General features: G+C 44.6%; 2 protein-coding genes across 2 annotated transcripts in view; both read left to right on the forward strand.

Moving 5' to 3' along the window:
* LOC123039285 (uncharacterized) overlaps positions 1-13,560 on the forward strand; it is a 99,411-nt gene extending 85,851 nt beyond the window's left edge. The window contains exons 4-5 of the mRNA XM_044462509.1: positions 10,949-11,010; positions 11,381-13,560. Coding sequence (XP_044318444.1) covers positions 10,949-11,010; positions 11,381-13,361 — 2,043 coding nt within the window. The 3' untranslated portion in view covers positions 13,362-13,560. The remainder of the gene's footprint in view (positions 1-10,948; positions 11,011-11,380) is intronic.
* Positions 13,561-15,528: 1,968 nt separating this feature from the next.
* On the forward strand, positions 15,529-17,981 carry LOC123041589 (VAN3-binding protein). Its single transcript, XM_044464185.1, has 7 exons — positions 15,529-15,985; positions 16,084-16,164; positions 16,253-16,315; positions 16,540-16,912; positions 17,010-17,192; positions 17,273-17,383; positions 17,461-17,981. Exons 1-7 carry the CDS (start codon positions 15,776-15,778, stop codon positions 17,652-17,654), a joined length of 1,215 nt encoding a protein of 404 aa, XP_044320120.1. The 5' UTR covers positions 15,529-15,775; the 3' UTR covers positions 17,655-17,981.
* The last annotated feature ends 2,520 nt before the right edge of the window (positions 17,982-20,501 follow it).

Consider the following 20,501-nt stretch of genomic DNA (forward strand, 5'->3'; position numbering starts at 1 on the left):
GATGATTGTGGTTTCCTGACCATGGACATTGGATGTCATTGATAACGGGATCACATCATTGGGAGAATGATGTGATGGATAAGACCCAATCCTAAGCACAACACAAGATCGAGTAGTTCGTTTGCTAGAGCTTTTCTAATGTCAAGTATCTTTTCCTTAGACCATGAGATTGTGCAACTCCCGAATGCCGTAGGAATGCTTTGGGTGTATCAAACGTCACAATGTAACTGGGTGACTATAAAGGTGCACTACAGGTATCTCTGAAAGTGTCTGTTGGGTTGGTATGAACCGAGACTGGGATTTGTCACTCCGTATGTCGGAGAGGTATCTCTGGGGCCACTCGATAATGCATCATCATAATGAGCTCAATGTGACTAAGGAGTTAGTCACGGGATCATGTGTTACGGAACGAGTAAAGAGACTTGCCGGTAATGAGATTGAACAAGGTATAGGGATACCGACGATTGAATCTCGGGCAAGTAACATACCGATTGACAAAGGGAATTGTATACGGGATTAATTGAATCCCCGACATCGTGGTTCATTTTATGAGATCATTGTGGAACATGTGGGAGCCAATATGGGTATCCAGATCCTGCTATTGGTTATTGGCCAGAGAGATGTCTTGGTCATGTCTGCATGGTTCCCGAACCCGTAGGGTCTACACACTTAAGGTTCGGTGATGCTAGAGTTGTAATAGGAAATTGTATGTGGTTACCGGAAGTTGTTCGGAGTCCCGTATGAGTCACGAGGAGTTTCGGAATGGTCCGGAGGTGAAGATTTATATATGGGAAGTCCAGTTTCAGTCGCCGGAAGGTTTCAGGGGTTATCGGTATTGTACCGGGACCATCGAAAGGTGTCCGGGGGTCCACCGGGTGGGACCACCTACCCCGGGGGACCAAGTGGGCTGAATATGGGTGGGAACCAGCCCCCTAGTGGGCTGGTGCACCCCCAAGGGCCCAAGGCGCCTAGGGTTGGAAACCCTAGGGGGTGGGGGCGCCTCCGACATGCTTGGGGGGCAAGTTTCCCCCTCCCCCCCCATCTAGATGGATCTAGGGGGCCGGCCCCCTCTTCCCTTCCCCTTATAAATAGTGAGGGGGTGGGAGGGCAGCCGCACCCTTCCCCTGGCGCAGCCCTTGCCCCTTCAAACTCCTCCTCCTCCGTAGTGCTTAGCGAAGCCCTGCCGGAGAACCAGAAGCTCCACCACCACGCCGTCGTGCTGCCGGAGTTCTCCCTCAACTTCTCCTCTCCCCTTGCTGGATCAAGAAGGAGGAGACGTCCCCGGGCTGTACGTGTGTTGAACGCGGAGGTGCCATCCATTCAGCGCTTGGATCGAATTCCACGATTTGAATCGCCGCGAGTACGACTCCATCAACCACGTTCTTGTAACGCTTCCGCTTAGCGATCTTCAAGGGTATGAAGATGCGCCCCATCTCTCTCGTTGGTAGCATCTCCTAGATTGATCTTGGTGACACGTAGGAAAATTTTGAATTATTACTACGATACCCAACAGTAACAACACAAGATGAGGAACTTCATGACAATCAACCAAAAGATATAGCAGAAAGTAAAATCTTCAAAGACCACTAGTCGGATCCAGATTGGATAAGTTGTACAACTGAAGAAGATTGTCTGGATAGCCACCATCTACCCTCAATGCTACTAGTCTCCAGCCTAGAGTGGCTCTAAAGGTCTCACTTGTTGTGTGTTTGATTAGTTTTGTTCCCAGCATCGGTGTCCTTGGATTTCCCTGTTCTAGCCGCCAAATTGCCCAATTAGTAATCCAAAAGCATAGAGAATGAATCAGAGGAAAATGATTATTAATCTTCCTATCCCTAAAACACATCATTACGACTTCTCCACATTGATCAAAAAATAGCAGGCATACCAACACAAACTAAGTTTTATATTCCTTTGGGAAACTTTAAGTCAAACCCCACAACAATTATTCAAATTAGCAGGAATACTTTTAAAATTGAAAGCATATTGTTCAAACTTTAGACAAGTTTAGCAAGAGGACACTGAAGGGACTTTCAGGCTCTGTTTATCTCTTGGAGCTAGTATCTTAGAGTAGAAGGTACTGAAATTCTCCTATGTCCCTTGGCGGCTAGGGAAAATTCTCCCCTCCAGGTTTTGCCGGCAAGCACGCGGATTCACCTACCCTCTGCTTGCTGCTCGGACAACTGGTGGCGGGGAGGGGACTTTCGATGTCTCCGCTCCGGTCAGTAGTTAAGGTTTTTTAGTACTCACAGGTGCGGTGCTCAGGTGGATGGCGACACTTTTTCTTTGAGTTTGTCTTTCAGGCTTCGATCCTCATTGAGTTCATCCATCCGGACATAATATACGGAGCTCTGGCTTAGACTATTGTCGTCTCCTTGGGACGGTGAGGTCGGGGTTTCTCATCGTGTGGCGAGATTTTGTGTCAGGTGCTTCAGATCTATTCAAGGGTTCAAAGGCAATGATTCTAGTGAAGCAACCTGTGGTTGGATGGTTAGAGGGACAGTGGTATCCCCTGCTCACCAGGGTTCAAGTCCCGGTGCTCGCATTGTTCCTGGATTTATTTCAAGATTTTTTGGCAACACGCTTTCAGTGGGAGGAGACGTTCCCGTCGACGACGAGGCGCCTACGGTGACTTTGTAAATCTCAAGATAATATGTTGGCTCGGTCTCTCGGAGGTGCTCATAGGGGTAGGGTGTGCGTGTGTGCATTCATAGGGGTGAGTGTATGCATGTATGTATGAGCGCTTGCTTCTGTATTGTGTTAAAAAATGGCAACGAGTGTGGCTCCAGGACGTCGGTGCTTAGGGTCACGTCCACGAAGACTTCTTGGTTGCCATCGACAAAGTCAAGCCGTCTCCAGTAGGGTAGCGGCGACGGCGGTGTGCTGGCAACTCGTTTTTGCAGCGGTAGTGGTAGTTCAGTGGTCTTAGAATCTCGATGTAATTTTTATTACGTTTGAGGTGCTTTGTACTTTGCATGAATGATACGTCTCCAACGTATCTATAATTTATGAATCATTAATGCTATTTTATTATCTGTTTTAAATGATTATGGGCTTTATTATACACTTTTATATTACTTTTGGGACTAACCTATTAACCGGAGGCCCAGCCCATATTGCTGTTTTATTGCCTGTTTCAGTATTTCGAAGAAAAGGAATATCAAACGGAGTCCAAACGGAATGAAACCTTCGGCAGTGTGATTTTTTGGAAGAATATGATCCTGGAGACTTGGAGTTCATGTCAGAAGATCCTCGAGGCATCCACGAGATAGGAGGGCCCCCCCTGTAGGGGGCGCCCCCTGTCTCGTGAGCCCCTCGAGCACGTCCCGACTAACTTCTTTCGCCTATATAAGCCTACGTACCCTAAAAACATCGAATATCAAGATAGACCGGGAATCCCGCCGCTGCAAGCCTCTGTAGCCACCAAAAACCTCTCAGGAGCCTGTTCCGGCACCCTGTCGGAGGGGGAATCCATCACCAGTGGCCATCTTCATCATCCCGGCGCTATCCATGACGAGGAAGGAGTAGTTCACCCTCGGGGCTGAGGGTATGTACCAGTAGTTATGTGTTTGATCTCTCTCTCTCTCTCGTGTTCTCTCTACGGCACGATCTTAATGTATCGCGAGCTTTGTTATTATAGTTGGATCTTATGATGTTTCTCCCCCTCTACTCTCTTGTGATGAATTGAGTTTCCCTCTTGAAGTTATCTTATCGGATTGAGTCTTTATTTGAGAACACTTGATGTATGTATTGCCGTGTTTATCTGTGGTGACAATGGGATTTCACGTGCCACTTGATGTATGTTTTGGTGACCAACTTGCGGGTTCCGCCCATGAACCTATGCATAGGGGTTGGCACACGTTTTCTTGACTCTCCAGTAGAAACTTTGGGGCACTCTTTGAAGTACTTTGTGTTGGTTGGATGAATCTAAGATTGTGTGATGCATATCATATAATCATGCCCACGGATACTTGAGGTGACAATGGAGTATCTAGGTGACATTAGGGTTTTGGTTGATTTGTGTCTTAAGGTGTTATTCTAGTACGAACTCTTTAATTGATCAATCCGAAAGAATAACTTTGAGGTGGTTTCGTACCCTACCATAATCTCTTTGTTTGTTCTCCGCTATTAGTGGCTTTGGAATGACTCTTTGTTGCATGTTGAGGGATTGTTATATGATCTATCTATGTTATTATTGTTGAGAGAACTTAGACTAGTGAAAGTATGAACCCTAGGCCTTGTTTCCTATCATTGCAATACCGTTTACACTCACTTTTATCATTAGTTACCTTGCTGTTTTTATATTTTCAGATTACAAAACCTTTATCTACCATCCATATTGCACTTGTATCACCATCTCTTCGCCGAACTAGTGCACCTATACAATTTACCATTGTATTGGGTGTGTTGGGGACACAAGAGACTCTTTGTTATTTGGTTGCAGGGTTGTTTGAGAGAGACCATCTTCATCCTACGCCTCCCACGGATTGATAAACCTTAGGTCATCCACTTGAGGGAAATTTGCTACTGTCCTACAAACCTGTGCACTTGCAGGCCCAACAACATCTACAAGAAGAAGGTTGTGTAGTAGACATCAAGCTCTTTTCTGGCGCCGTTGCCGGGGAGGTGAGTGCTTGAAGGTATATATTTAGATCTTGCAATTGAATCTTTTTGTTTCTTGTTTTATCACTAGTTTAGTTTATAAAATAAAACTACCAAAAAATGGAATTGAGTTTGTCTCATACGCTTCATCTTTTTAATATCCTTCGTAAGTTTGATGAAAAGGAAAATTGTGCTCAAGTGCTAGAAGAAGAATGCATTAGAATGTTTGGCACTAGATCTTTGTATGATGAGCATGATTGCAATGTTGTTAGTATGAATTCCTTGAATATTCATGATGCTAATGATATGCAAACCCACAAGCTTGGGGAAGCTATGTTTGATGAATATGATATATTTTCTCCCCCAAGTTTTGATGAGCAAATTTATTTTGATTATAGCATGCCTTCTATTTATGATGATTATATTGATGAAAGTGGGTTTGGAAGAGTGTCAACTTTAGAAAGTAGTAATCCCACTTTTTTGGAGGATGTTGAATCTTATTGTGATGAACATGAAAGTGGATTTGGAAGAGTGTCAACTTTATTTAGTGATGATTCCACTATTTTGGAAGAGGTTCCAATTGATTATGAGAACAAAGTTGCTGTCTATGATGATTATTGTGATGACTTGTATGCTATTAAGATAATGATAACCATGAAACTTGTCATCATGATTGTAGTTTTCAATTGGATTATGCCTCACATGATAATTATTTTGTTGAGTTTGCTCCCACTACTATTCATGAGAAGAAATTTCCTTATGTGGAGAGTAGTAAATTTTCTATGCTTCTAGATCATGAAAAGAATGCTTTAGGTGCTGGTTATATTGTTGAATTCATTCATGATGCTACTGAAAATTATTATGAGGGAGGAACATATGCTTGTAGGAATTGCAATAATATCAAGTTTCCTCTCTATGTGTTGAAAATCTTGAAGCTATGCTTGTTTTACCTTCCTATGCTAGTTGATTATTGGTCCCATAAGTTGTTTTCTCACAAAATCCCTATGCATAGGAAGTGGGTTAGAATTAAATGTGCTAGTCATATGCTTCATGATGCTCCCGTTATGTTTCAATCGTTATCTTTTATGTGAGCATCATTGTCATCACCATGCCTAGCTAGGAAGGCATTAAAGAAAAGCGCTTGTTGGGAGACAACCCAATATTTATTCTTACTATGTTTGTGTGTTCTCATGATTATGCTACTGTATTAATCATGTTTTATAGCTTTTGTTTCAATGAAGTGCCAAGTAAGACCTTTAGGATAGCTTACGGTGATAGTTGTGTTGATCCTGCTGAAAATCAAAAACTTTTGCACCCATTAAATTAGTTTTGTTAATTCACAGAAACGTGCTTTTGATCTTATTCTTTTTGATCTAGATTGGTACACTAATTTTTTAGGACTTCCTAATTTGGTAGGATTTTTGGAGTTCCAGAAGTATATGTTTTATACAGATTACTATAGACTGTTTTGTTTTTGACAGTTTCTTTTTTCTATGTGTTGTTTGCTTATTTTGATGAATCTATGAGTAGTATCGTAGGATATGAACCATAGATAAGTTGGAGTACATTATATATTACACCAATATGAATTTAGAATTAATTCATTACAGTACCTATATGGTGATTTATTTTCTTATACTAACGGAGCTTACGAGTTTTCTGTTGAGTTTTGTGTTGTGGAGTTTTCAAGTTTTGGGTAAAGATTCGATGGACTATGGAATAAGGAGTGGCAAGAGCCTAAGCTTGGGGATGCCCAAGGCACCCCAAGGCAATATTCAAGGACAACCAAGAGCCTAAGCTTGTGATGCCCCGGATGGCATCCCCTCTTTCGTCTTCGTTCATCGGTAACTTTACTTGGAGCTATATTTTTATTCACCACATGATATGTGTTTTGCTTGGAGCATCATTTTCTTTTGTTAGTATTTACTTGCTGTTATTTAGAATAATTTTTTTGCATATTTAGTTTCAACAAAAAAAAGTCAAGGATAGCCTTTGCCATGCTTATTTTGCTACTATACATGTTGCTGTTTGAAAACAGAAAGTTTACCGCTGTTGCAAAAATTCCCTAGAAAAGTCAGAGCATGATATAATGTTGAAACTTTTTGAATAATGAGATCTGATAAACTTACTTCAGTGGGAATTTTATTTCATAATATTTGGAGTTAGGGAATTATGATGAATCTTGTATTCTTTACAGACTATACTGTTTTGACAGATTGCTGTTATGTTTGCATTGTGTGCATATGTTTGCTTGTTTAATGATTCTATTTGAGGATAGGAGTATTAAATATGCAGAGGCATTTAGTATGCAATGTTGAATAATAATTTTAGTGATTTGTTACAGTAGAAAATGATAAGGTTTTGCATTGGTTTATACTAACCTATCTCACGAGTTTTTGTTGAGTTTGTTGTGGATGAAGCCTTTGATAAAAAGAGAAACCATGATATGAGAGGAATTAAGGAGACACAAATATTCAAGCTTGGGGATGCCCAAGGAACCCCAAGATAATATTTCAAGAAGTCTCAAGCATCTAAGCTTGGGGATGCCCCGGTATGCATCCCACCTTTCTTCTTCAACAACTATCGGTTAGTATTGGTTGAGCCTAAGTTTTTGCTTCTTCACATGAGTTGTGCTACCCTTGCAACGTCATTTTGTTTTGCTTTGCTTTCTGTTTGAATACAATACCAAGATCTGAAATTCTTTAATGAAAGAGAGTCTTCACATATTTACATAATTATTTAGCTACCCATTGATCTTCTCTTATATCTTGTTGGAGTAGTTTGTCATTTACTCGTGTGCTTCACTTATATCCTATGAGTAAATGCTTGAATGAGTTGAATGTCATAAATCTGAAATTATATATGCCTCATTTGCTTATCCCATGGGGAGTAATGACTTCACATCTAAGAAGTAGAGGTTGTAAATTTATTGAAGGTTAGCAAGCGTTGTATTGGTCATTTGAACAATTCATGAAAGAATATTGAAGGAAGAGAGATGCCACATATAAATACACTATCCTAGACATCTTTTATAATTGGGAGCACTCATTAAGTATGACATGCTAAAGAGTCGATGTTGGACAAGGAAGACAACGTAATGGGTTATGTTTTCGCACATCTCAATTAAAGTATATTGTCATGGATCATTCAAACATGTTGAGCTTGCCTTTCCACCTCATGCTAGCCAAATTCCTTGCACCAAGTAGAGATACTACTTGTGCTTCCAAATATCCTTAAACCCAGTTTTGCCATGAGAGTCCACCATACCTACCTATGGATTGAGTAAGATCCTTCAAGTAAGTTGTCATCGGTGCAAGCAATAAAAATTGCTCTCTAAATATGCATGACTTATTAGTGCGGAGAAAATAAGCTTTGTATGATCTTGTTATGGAAGCAATAAAAGCGACGGACTGCATAATAAAGGTCCATATACAAGGGGCAATGTAAAGTGACGTTCTTTCGCATTAAGATTTTGTGTATCCAACCCTAAAAGCGCATGACAACCTCTGCTTCCCTCTGCGAAGGGCCTATCTTTTACTTTATGTCTTTTACTTTTATGCAAGAGTCAAGGTGATCTTCACCTTTCCCTTTTTCATTTTATCCTTTGGCAAGCACTTTGTGTTGGGGTGATCCTGATATATATATATCCAATTGGATGTAAGTTAGCATGAACTATTATTGTTGACATCACCCAAAGGTGAATACGTTGGGAGGCAACACTATAAGCCCCTATCTTTCTCGGTGTCCGATTGAAACTCCATAACCATTAGTATTGCGTGAGTGTTAGCAATTGTAGAGGACTATATGATAGTTGAGAATGTGGAGTTTGTTATTCCTGAAAATAAGATGAATTGTAATTGTTTGATGACTGAGAACGAAGTTTGCTAGTTTTCAAGAAAGTTTATGGTCTATGCTTTGACATGTGAATTGCTTGTTACTTTATCGTGAGAAGTTTTATGAGATGAACTACTGTTATGACATATTATCATGCTAGAAAAGGTGATTGAAATTATCATTGATCAAACTTGTGCACCTTCTAGCATTCACACTTCATAAATTCTTTCTTTTATCATTTACCTACTCAAGGACGAGTAGGAATTAAGCTTGGGGATGCTGATACGTCTCCAACGTATCTACAATTTATGAAGCATTCATGCTATTTTATTATCTGTTTTGAATGATTATGGGCTTTATTATATACTTTTATATTACTTTTGGGACTAACCTATTAACCGGAGGCCCAGCCCATATTGCTGTTTTATTGCCTGTTTCAGTATTTCGAAGAAAAGGAATATCAAACGGAGTCCAAACGGAATGAAACCTTCGGCAGCGTGATTTTTTGGAAGAATATGATCCTGGAGACTTGGAGTTCACGTCAGAAGATCCTCAAGGCAGCCACGAGATAGGAGGGCGCGCCCCCCTGTCTCGTGGGCCCCTCAAGCACCTCCCGACCGACTTCTTTCGCCTATATAAGCCTACGTACCCTAAAAACATCGAATATCAAGATAGATCGGGAGTTTCGCTGCCGCAAGCCTCTATAGCCACCAAAAACCTCTCGGGAGCCCGTTCCGGCACCCTGCCGGAGGGGGAATCCATCACCGGTGGCCATCTTCATCATCCCGGCGCTATCCATGACGAGGAGGGAGTAGTTCACCCTCGGGGCTGAGGGTATGTACCAGTAGCTATGTGTTTGATATCTCTCTCTCGTGTGCTCTCTATGGCACGATCTTGATGTATCGTGAGCTTTGTTATTATAGTTGGATCTTATGATGTTTCTCCACCTCTACTCTCTTGTGATGAATTGAGTTTCCCTCTTGAAGTTATCTTATCGGATTGAATCTTTATTTGAGAACACTTGATGTATGTCTTGCCGTGTTTATCTGTGGTGACAGTGGGATTTCACGTGCCACTTGATGTATGTTTTGGTGACCAACTTGCGGGTTCCGCCCATGAACCTATGCATATGGGTTGCACACATTTTCTTGACTCTCCGGTAGAAACTTTGGGGCACTCTTTGAAGTACTTTGTGTTGGTTGGATGAATCTGAGATTGTGTGATGCATATCGTATAATCATGCCCACGGATACTTGAGGTGACAATGGAGTATCTAGGTGACATTAGGGTTTTGGTTGATTTGTGTCTTAAGGTGTTATTCTAATACGAACTCTTTAATAGATCGATTCGAAAGAATAACTTTAAGATGGTTTCGTACCCTACCATAATCTCTTTGTTTGTTCTCCGCTATTAGTGGCTTTGGAGTGACTCTTTGTTGCATGTTGAGGGATTGTTATATGATCTATCTATGTTATTATTGTTGAGAGAACTTGCACTAGTGAAAGTATGAACCCTAGGCCTTGTTTCCTATCATTGCAATACCGTTTACGTTCACTTTTATCATTAGTTACCTTGCTGTTTTTATATTTTCAGATTACAAAAACCTTTATCTACCATCCATATTGCACTTGTATCACCATCTCTTCGCCGAACTAGTGCATCTATACAATTTACCATTGTATTGGGTGTGTTGGGGACACAAGAGACTCTTTGTTATTTGGTTGCAGGGTTGTTTGAGAGAGATCATCTTCATCCTACGCCTCCCACGGATTGATAAACCTTAGGTCATCCACTTGAGGGAAATTTGCTACAAACCTGTGCACTTGCAGGCCCAACAACGTCATCCTACAAAGATGTGCACTTGCGGGCCCAACAACGTCTACAAGAAGAAGGTTGTGTAGTAGACATCAATGAACTTTGATAACATATCTGGATTTTTTAAAAAAGTTTAGCAAGATACAAGAACATCTATCTGTAGAGATACTAAGCTCTCATGATTTGAAGCATCCTGGTGCTTTGAGGGTTGTGGGTCGCGGGGCCCCACCTATAAGGGTGTGTGCTACTTAGTTTTATTTCTTTTTTTACATTTTAATTCATGAGCTTTTATTAAAATTTGTGAATATTAAAAAACATACAAAGTTTAAAAAAAGATTCATTAATATTTATTAAATTCATAAATATTTTTAAGGTTTACAATCATTTTTACTCTTTGTGAACATTTTTCAAATTTGGAAACTTATTTAATTTACAAAAAAATTAAGTCCATAAATATATTTTAAATTCATGAATGTTTTCTAAAATTTACGGCTTTTAAATTTGTATTTTTATAATCCTTGAACACCTTTTAATTTAACGTTCTTTTTCAAATAAAAAAGATAGCAACTTTTCTGAGCTAGCAGTCGGGAGAGCGAAAAGAATTAAACGAACGAGAGGAGCAAAGAGTCAAGCTGAGCAAGTGAGAGTTTCGTGGGCTCCTCTTGCGAGCGTTATAATAACAATTCTACGGTTTCAGCTTGGAATAGAAGCTGCCAAGAGGCTTAAACAACCACCACCGACCAACACCGAGGTCACAACGTGTATAGACACCACAAACGCACCAAACGGCTCCATTCTCTTGTTGAACAAATATTGTCTCTGACAGCAACCCGGACAATATACGGAATGAAAAACACCTCCATAACATAATTAAAACACAAGCCAACACAGATAAAATAAAATAAAAATTGATTACAATAATCTACTGGATATAAAAGAATCAATCCCACGAGTGAAGATCGGCGTGGCGAAACCAGTGTTACCCTTCTACAGTAGTAATAAATGATCCATGGTTTTATCTTTTTTTTTTTAGAATCATCCATGGTTTTATCTTGTCCACCGTACCAAAAGGTAGCACCTTTTGTGTAGGGACCTTACCTGCTCATGGGCCGGCCATCTGGTGGTAAAGCCAAATCTTCGTGGGCTATATCGGCCGCTCAAGCCCAACTTTCCAGTCCATCTCGCACAGTAGTGGTGAGGGGGGAAATGAAGGTAAGGAAAATCTCCAACTGCTACAGGTCCAAAACCCAAAGCCCCAGCCAGCCATGCCGACCGGCGTGGCCACCCCCTTCCCCTACCCCAAACCCCCGCAATCCCCTCGCCTCCTCCACCGCAGCCGCCACTGCTCCGGCCACCGCCTCCTCCTCGCCACCTCCTCCCCCTTCCGCCCAGATTCCTCACCCCTCGCCTGCCCCAGGCGCAGGCGCAGCTCCGTCGCCGCCACCCATGCCGCCTCCTCCTCTGACCCCGCCCTCTATTCCTTCCCCTCCTCCCCGACCCCGCCTCCGCGCCCGCCCCCGGCCTCGGCCCCTCCGGAGCCCCCCTCCACCGTGGCCCGCGCCGGCCGCAGCAAGAAGAAGCCCGCCGGCGGCCGCATCGAGGGCGGCGGCGACGTGCGGCGCGAGGCCAAGTCCCGGGCCAAGCGCCGCAGCCGCCGCCTCTCCGAGAACGCCTTCTACCGCCGGAAGCGCCGCGCTGCCTCGGGGCAGGCCGACGCCTTCACCGACGAGGAGCTCGAGATGATCGGCCTCGGATACGACCGCTCCGTCCGCTTCATGGACGGGCCGGACGACCCGCGCCTCCGCCACCCGCACGACTGGTACAGGTTCGGCGCCTTCGGGCCCTACTCCTGGCGCGGCATCGTCGTGGGGCCACCCATCCGCGGACGCTTCTCCGACGACCGCGTCTCCCTCATGTCCGAGGTGGCCGACCACGACGAATGGGACCGCAACGAGCAGTTCGAGATGTCCAACCAATTTTCCCACCGTCTCAACGAGCTCAATGATGCCGTAGGCTTCCGGTACTACTGGGTCTTCGTGCGGCACCCTAGGTGGCGCCCCGACGAGCCACCATGGCAGCAGTGGACGCTCTCGGCCGAGGTCGCCGTCCAGGCCAGCAAGGACCAGCGGCTGGATAAGTGGAGCCTCATGGGCCGGTTTGGTAACGCGACACGCGAGCTAATCACTCGCTGCGCGGCCTGGACGCGCCCCGACATCCTATACGTCAAGCGGCCGCTGTACCAGTCGAGGTTCGAGCCACAGGAGGAATTCTTCAGCCGGCTCCGCCCGTTGGTTGATCCCTCAACAGAGAACCAGTTTTTGTTTGACCTTGAGCAGGATGGCAGGGTCATTCAGACGACCTACTTTGGGGGTCTTTGCAGGATTGTGAAGGCAAGCCCAAAGTCTTATGTGGATGATGTTGTAAATGCATACTCGAAGCTGAGTGAGGCGGACAAGTCACGCTGTCTGGAGTTCTTGCTCACAAACCATCCCATGGAGCTACTCCACCCGTACACCAAGGAGTGGAAAGTGAAGCTAGAGGAGATGGAGCTTGGGTGTGATGCACCTGATGAGAGTGACGATGAGGGTGGTGATGAGACTGGAAGTGAGGTCATTGATTGGGTTGAGGATGAAGAGGTTGATGTGATTGATGATACTGAGGATGATGATTATGAGGATGAGGAAGTGGTTGACGTTAGTGAAGAGGTGGAAGCAGATGAAATAATAGAAAGTAGTGAGGAGAATGAGGACTACTGGGACGAGCAATGGGATAAAGCGATGAAAAGTTCTGATAAAATGGAGAAACTGGTCAAGACCAGGGTTGAGAAATCATATGAGTATAATAATCGACAAATGCAACAGCAGAAAGATATGGAATCGCAAATGGGCACTTCAAACACAATGATTATGCAGCAGGAGCAGGCCGAGGAGGATGAGGTGAAGTTGGTACATCAGGAAAGTGCAAGGAGCAGAAGTGCGCTGGTCAGAGTGAAGCGTGAGTCCCCTCCAGGGCTCTTCCTGAGGGCAGCCGTCCGGCCATTCACTTACAGGAATCTTGTCAAGGAAATTGTTCTGATGAGACACCAAATTATTGATGGAGAGATAGTTTAGCTTCAAAATTTCAGCAACTGGAGAATTGCAGAGACTGCGCAAACAAGGTTCTGAAGAAGCATCTTCCTCGGTTATTTACAATGTTTAGCTGTATTTAGAGCGTGTTGGTCTTCTTTGTAGTTCTGAACCTAGGGAATACACAAGTCATGTAATTCTTCCCCTGCAAAAGTTTTTAATGAAATTTGAGATTTGAAGCTCATATGTCTGATATATTGAGTTCTCCCCAATGAAGTTTAGTATGGCTTAGTTCATGTCTAGGGTTGATTTTTCTTGGTTTGGTTATTATAACAACTGTTACAGTACTATCTAATGTGGCGTATGGAGTTATTTTCCTGTCACTTGCTCCTCTGTATAATCAACAAAAAACCAGACTGCTCAACCGAAACTCGGAAGAACGGACAGGCACAAAGGTCTACAGCAAGCTGGGCATCAAGGAGATGCTGCTAAACTATAGGGCGACTGTGCTAGGCAATCTGCTGACACATAAATAAGAAGATTCAGATATTTCTCAAAAAAAAAAGAGAAGCAATTAAGTGTTTAACTGAGCTAAAACAATGACTGGTCTGATCTCAGCTGAATGTGAAGTTTTAGCCATCTAGCAACTTTTCTTTTTCCCGAAGACATTCTGAACATGCCCTAAAAATTGTCCAGCAACCGTTCCCCCTTTCCCAAAAGCTACTAAAAAGCCATGACAAGAACTCCATGCCGACAAATTAACATGATTTTTAGCTTCCCCTCAAAAAATTCTGCGGGAGCCTTCAAGAATCCGCAGAGCCAGCTTTACATTTAAAAAAAATAGTTGTAAAGCTCGACGATCAAACCGATATCCCATGATCGAAAGGGCCCTTGTCCTGAGATATAAAAATCCCCCTCAAGTTTTGTCAAAAGGTGAATGATCAGCAGACAGGATTAGAAGGCCTACACATGACGCTAGAATAAACAATGGTTAAGAGGCTTCAGCTGGAATGCTCTTTGGGCGGGCGGCAATAAGTGAAAAAAGGATTTTACCTGATGCATGCACCACATCTAAGCTTTAAGCCACCAAATTTGCTTTAAGATGTTGATTATTACACCAACCAGCAATGAGAAACTGCTGCCCCTCACTGGAGTCTTGCTTTAGAAGAAGCAATGTTGGGAGTTGCTCAACTATTCCTCACCAATGGCAACTCTGTTTTGGATGACCTGCAAGCACTATTCCTACTGCAAACCATGCTGACTTCTTGAGGGGCTGATGGCTAATGATTCAACAGTTAATGAAATTCCCTCCTGCAATGTGCCAAAGCTCATTATTCCAAAATGGGAAAGGCTATGGCACTGTAGCTGCAAGCAAGTGGGGGGCATCAGCACCTTCTGCTTGATATGCTGATTTTCTGTTGACCCAGCACACAATCAGCTAAGAGTTCTCAACACTCGTTGAATTCAAAACTCAAAGCTATATAACAACATCGACACCATAGTACAGTGATACTTAAGAACTGAAGAATTTCAAGTGACCCATACAGTTGTACACCATGTATATTCCCCCAGCCTCCTGTGAGAATTAGCTCATATATAATGTCCTGACTTGCATATTTTGTTAATAGAATTTATGCTACAGCATGAGAGACTGAATCCCAGTTCACTGAACATTCCACTAGATTCTCGCGTTCTGCCGCTACGGGATACGACACTGCAGCTCTACGGTCAGTAACCCATACAGTGTACGTCTTTGCTCCAGCATTGCAGTATTGCACGCATGGCAATGATGCTAGGAAAGTTCTGTAGCATCTTATGGATGACACCCTCATCCTGCTGCCTTTTCCCAATTTTCTTCTGCAGCAGTGGCAACCCAATCTCCAAACATGGCATGTTCTCCCACAGAAGCCTCTGATTATCAGTAGAATAGATGGGACCATTGGACCCAGGAAAACCTAAGTACCCCCTCTTTGCAGCATGGTTCCAATTTTTAAATCGGTTCAAGTATGAAATCCAGCACCAAAGTGCGTACTAAGACTCCCCGAATGTTTAAGGACGGTTACGCTGATGTTTTTTTATGATAAAGGCTCCGAGGTCCCCATTTTGATTCCATCTTCTTTGTGTGCAGCTAAAGCATGAATGGGTGAAGCTAATGATTTACCCCACCCTTATTCCCCCAAAAAGCCCACTAACACGCTTGTTTAATCAGTGTTTTGGGGTATTAAACTCACTGCCTCTCTGTGACACCTGTCTTGTTTAAGATTTTTTACAGCTAAAAGTTGGATTAAAGTGGTTGGAGCTATCCTAGTGATCTGATGGAGGATCTGGTTCCTGCCAAGGCATTCTATTCGGCTGCAGGTGGGAAGCTGCCCCTGCACAACCACCAAAGATCAAAGCATATCTCTGTCCTGTATAAATCTCTGATCAGTTGCTAACGTCTGGTGGAACTAGCTGTTGGCATGGAGCCGGATCACAGAGGCCTGATGGCGATCATGCGTGAAGAGCCGCCGCCGTCTGAGGAGCCGATGGACCTGCTGTCGAGCGCGTGGTGCAGCTCGGCGATCCAGGTTCTTCAGACGGGTCCGAAGGAGGAGGATCGCTCGCTGGCGCTGGTGGAGCACCCTGTCATGGGGCTTGACGATGATAGGAGAGACCTGTCGCAGCTGCAGGTAAGTGTAGGTAACTTCAGTGTACTGTAGCACATAACATTTTGTCAGGAGATCACGCTCAAGATGACAGACAATGGATGCCCCGGATGATTTTGCAGAGGAGTGATCGTAGCTTGGTTGTTGACGACAGCGGCTTCGGTGGCGCGGCGCAGCCGCAATGGAAATACGACGATCTGAAGGTATTCAGTTGATGCGGCCATGTGATGATCATGGTGTTTTCAGTCTGATGTTAACTGTGTGTGTGTGTCTTTTGGTGGTGTTTTTCAGTCATGGATATGGTTGCAGAAGGCAATTCACCCGGAGCTGGACTACGACAACAAGAAGAAATGGGTGAGTGTTAGGTTTAATTGGCATGATTTGCAAGATGCAACATAATCGTGACGCTAATGGAACGAATCGTGCAGTAGAAGAAGCCAGTTGGCAAATGGTTTGTTGATTGATTTCCAATTAACGCGCGGATCGAGGAGATTTAAATGACACACGATATGCTTCCGTGATCATGTTGGCTTTGTTGTTGGATCTTAAATATTTGAACCTGGTACGTGTGGACGCAGCTCCCGCGCAAGATGGCGGCGCCATGGAGCGGCATCTCGCTCAAGAAGTGGGTCAAGGAGCGGAAGCAGAAGCGCAAGGAGGAGGCGCGGCTGCACAGGGCCGAGGTCCACGCCGCGGTGTCCGTCGCGGGCGTCGCGGCCGTGCTCGCCGCCATCGCCGCGGAGAACTCCGCGCCGGCGGCGCGCGGCTCGGCGTCGGCGTCGATGAGGGAGACGGCGGTGGCCTCAGCGGCCGCGCTCGTGGCGGCGCAGTGCGCGAAGGTGGCCGAGGCCGCGGGCGCCACGCGGGACCAGGTTGCCGCCGCAGTCAACGCCGCGGTGGCCGCCACGGACGCCAGCAACGTGATCACGCTCACCGCCGCCGCCGCCACCTGTAAGCCCTCTCGACCGGCCGGAGACGTTTGGAGATGCGACATGGTTCCAAAGAATTCAGATCACGAGATCATTTTGTCTGCGCGTTGAATTGACAGCACTGCGGGGCGCGGCGGCGCTGCGGGGGAGGCGCGGGGGCAGCGGCGGCCATGGGCAGGGCGAGAGGGCGGACCAGGGTGGCACGGCGCCGTGGCAGGACGACCTGGACTTCGACTTCAACTACGCGAGGTCCAAGGCGGCGCTGGCCAAGGGCGACGAGTTGTTCGTCGCGATGCCGGACGGTAAGTCGGCCGCCGTCGTATCGTGCGTGCCGTGCCATGATCAAACTCTTCTCATGCCATGCTTGTTGCCGTGCGTGCAGGGAAGTGGAAGCTGCACACGGTGTCCGCCGCCACGGACAGGAACGGCAAGGTCGTCCTCCGGATCAAGAAGATGAACCTCGTCATGCAGGCCTTCTCCAACGCGAGAGAATGTAAGAAGCCACCTCGACCGGACGCCCTCTCCTATTCTTGATTCGTCAGCCACATTGCATAACCAAGACGTTCACAGGCGTGGTGGAGGACGTCCGGCCGTGCGCGCCGGAGAAGGCGAGCCGGGAGGCGGAGGCGACGTACCCGGTGGAGGTGAGGACGAGCAGGGGCAAGGTGGAGCTCCGCGCCGACGACTATGCCGTGTACAAGAGGTGGGTCAGCACGGTGACGCACATGCTCACCTCCTCCACCGCCATCACCATGCGCAATTAACCATCGATCCCGCCACCGCCGACCGATCGAATCCAATCCACTGACGTACGTGCGCGACCGGAAGTAACAAAGGGGTCGTACGTGTACATGTGTTCGATTCCAGATCTCGCGTTTCTGGTTTTAATCCCCTCCCAGATTGATGTGTAACTAAATTTAGCCTCTTGATGGGGTGACTTTGTCAATTTTAAAATTTGTTGGCTCAGTCTTTAGGAGATGCTTCACGGAATAGAGTGTGGATGCGTATCTATAGTCATAGGGGATGAGTGTACGCAAACGTTTGTGTTTGTATTATTTCTAAAGAAATGCACTAGGCAAAACTCTAGCAAATGGGCAGACTCTACAATGGTGTAGAGGTACTTAAAAAATAGAGTATTTTGATTGCTCTTCAAAATCAAATGGCTAGATTCTTTGTGGTGAAACCAACCCACGACTCCACCAAGATTCAAGTCTCAGGGGCTGTTTGGATCTCAGCCTAAGCGTGCCACGTCTAAGGTGAGGCGTGCCACAACCCCTTAGGCGTGCGTTTGGTTCTAGACATAGGCTCGCCACAACGCCAAGGATCGTCCGCCGCTGAAATTTCGCCAAAAATGTGGCGCTCGTTTCGCCCGCATTGTTGCTTGCATTTTCCCTAGATTTATTTCAGACTTTTCTGTGATGTTCGTTCAATGTGAGAAGACGTTCCCGTCGACTATGAGGCACATGTGATGACTTAGTCAATCTTATGATGTTATGTCGGCTCAATATCCCAGAGAAGTTCATAGGGATAAAATGTGTTCGTAGGGTGCGTAGGTGTGAGCATGATGTGTATACTATGCTAAAAAAATCAGACTCTCTAAACTAAAGTGTTCATATTTTTTTCATGTGACATCCACTCGTTAATGGGTTATATTTTCTCTTCATATACTTGCCCATCCAACCCGTTGCACATAGTGTAGGAGGATGGTCGCGCAACCAAGCTGGCGAGGGCGCCAGATGCGGTGGTCGACAACCATGTGGAGCTCAGTGGAGGGGGGGGGGGGTGCTAGGCGGCCGAAAATCGGTCGCGGGGTTACCATGGAAGTCAAGTGACGTATGTGAGCTGATGACGTCGATGACACACGTAACATGGTGACAGAGAGCTGAATTTGTACACCCCCCCCCCCCCAAACCGGCAAGATAGATAGGCCTCTTTATTTGCCCCTCTACCTCGAAATATAAAGTCTAAGTGGGTGTTTTTACAGGACTCTATAATTTGTAGGGATAGAGGAAACTTCAGGTAATGTGTTAAAATTCCAAAAAAATTTATTATTTTGATAGTTCTTTTCAAGTATGGAGGAGTTGGAAGAACCTTCTAGAGCCCACTTTGATTCACGAAATTGCAAAAACTTAGGAACAAAAGATATGCAGGATGCTACAAGATTTTGTTCCCACCAAAGTGTGGTTGATTGCACCAAAAACAAATAATTATTGGCATGAGATTTGAGTGGATGAAAAAATTCCTATGAAACATATTTTTCTTAGGAGAAAATTCTATATGATCCAATCTATGAATTAAACCGACATAAGAAAAATTCTATGGATTCTATTACTCTAAGCCCTCTTTGATTCGCAGGATTCTTGTAACTCGGGAATAGGAAAAATACATGATTGGAGGGGCATGCCCACTTGAAATAACCTTGTTGATGTTTGCCAACATAAGGTAGGACCTTTAGGAGGTTGGCTAAAGGGTGGAGTGGGAATATATAAGCTTTCCTTAGGAAAAATAAGAATGAGCTTATGATAGTTTAGATATTAAGGTTGAATCTGAAGAACTCTCTAATGATGGGGGGGGGGGGGGGTAGAAATACTGCGGTTGCTTATACATGTTTTCGATGGTGTAGATGGTCCTGGATAACATAGGGATGCAGAAGATTGTTGTAGACTATTAGAAATATTTCTTTAGGTGGGAGCCTACACCTAATATTAATCTTAGAGAGGATTTTAATAGGGATTATGAGAAAGTTACTAAGGAAGAAAATATAATGTTAGAAGCCAAATTCTCTGAAGAGGAGATGAAGGCTATTATTTTGGGTTCTTACTCAGATGGGGCCCTGGCCCTGATGGGCTTCCATTCATGTTCTTGCAAGTATATTGGCATGTTGCTAAGGGTGGATTAATTAGGATGTTTAATGCTTGGTACAGTGAGGATTTGGATCTATAGATAGACTAAACTTTGCCACAATTACCTTGATACCTAAAGATAATGAGGCTAGGACTATGAATAAGTTCAGCCCCATTAGTTTATTAAATTGTTGGTTTAAGATCTCTGCTAAAGTTCTTTCAAATATATTACCTGTGATTAGGTAAACTGATCTCTGAATTCCAGTATGGCTTTATTAGAGGTAGGTACATACTTGAGAGAGTGGTTACTGCCCATGGGATTGTACGTGATGTACACTCTTCTAGTCAACAAGCTTTAGTTTTTAATATTGATTATGAAAATGCTTAAGACATAGCCTTTATGAGGTGCTTCCCCTTAGAGGGTTTGGGCCTACATGGTTGGGCTGGACTAAGTTTAACCTAAAATGGCTCTGTTGGAGTAAACTAGAATGGAGAGGAGAGTGATGTTTTCCTTATTGGAAAAGGTTTGAGACAAGGGGATCCCATATCCACTCTCCTTTTTAATCAAGTTGTGAATGTTTTCTCTAGGATGTTGGTCAAAGGTTCTCAGGCATGGTTGATTAGGAGGTTATGTCCTAATCTAGTTAGTGGTGCGGTTGTGTGTCTCCAATATGCAAATGATAACCTGCTCTTCCTAGAGAATGATAGTAGGGTAGGTCTTAACCTTAAATGGATTTTGACTTGTTTTGAACAAGTTTCAGCAATGAG

The sequence above is a fragment of the Triticum aestivum genome, chromosome 2B (assembly GCF_018294505.1).
Source record: "Triticum aestivum cultivar Chinese Spring chromosome 2B, IWGSC CS RefSeq v2.1, whole genome shotgun sequence".
Lineage (NCBI taxonomy): Eukaryota > Viridiplantae > Streptophyta > Magnoliopsida > Poales > Poaceae > Triticum > Triticum aestivum.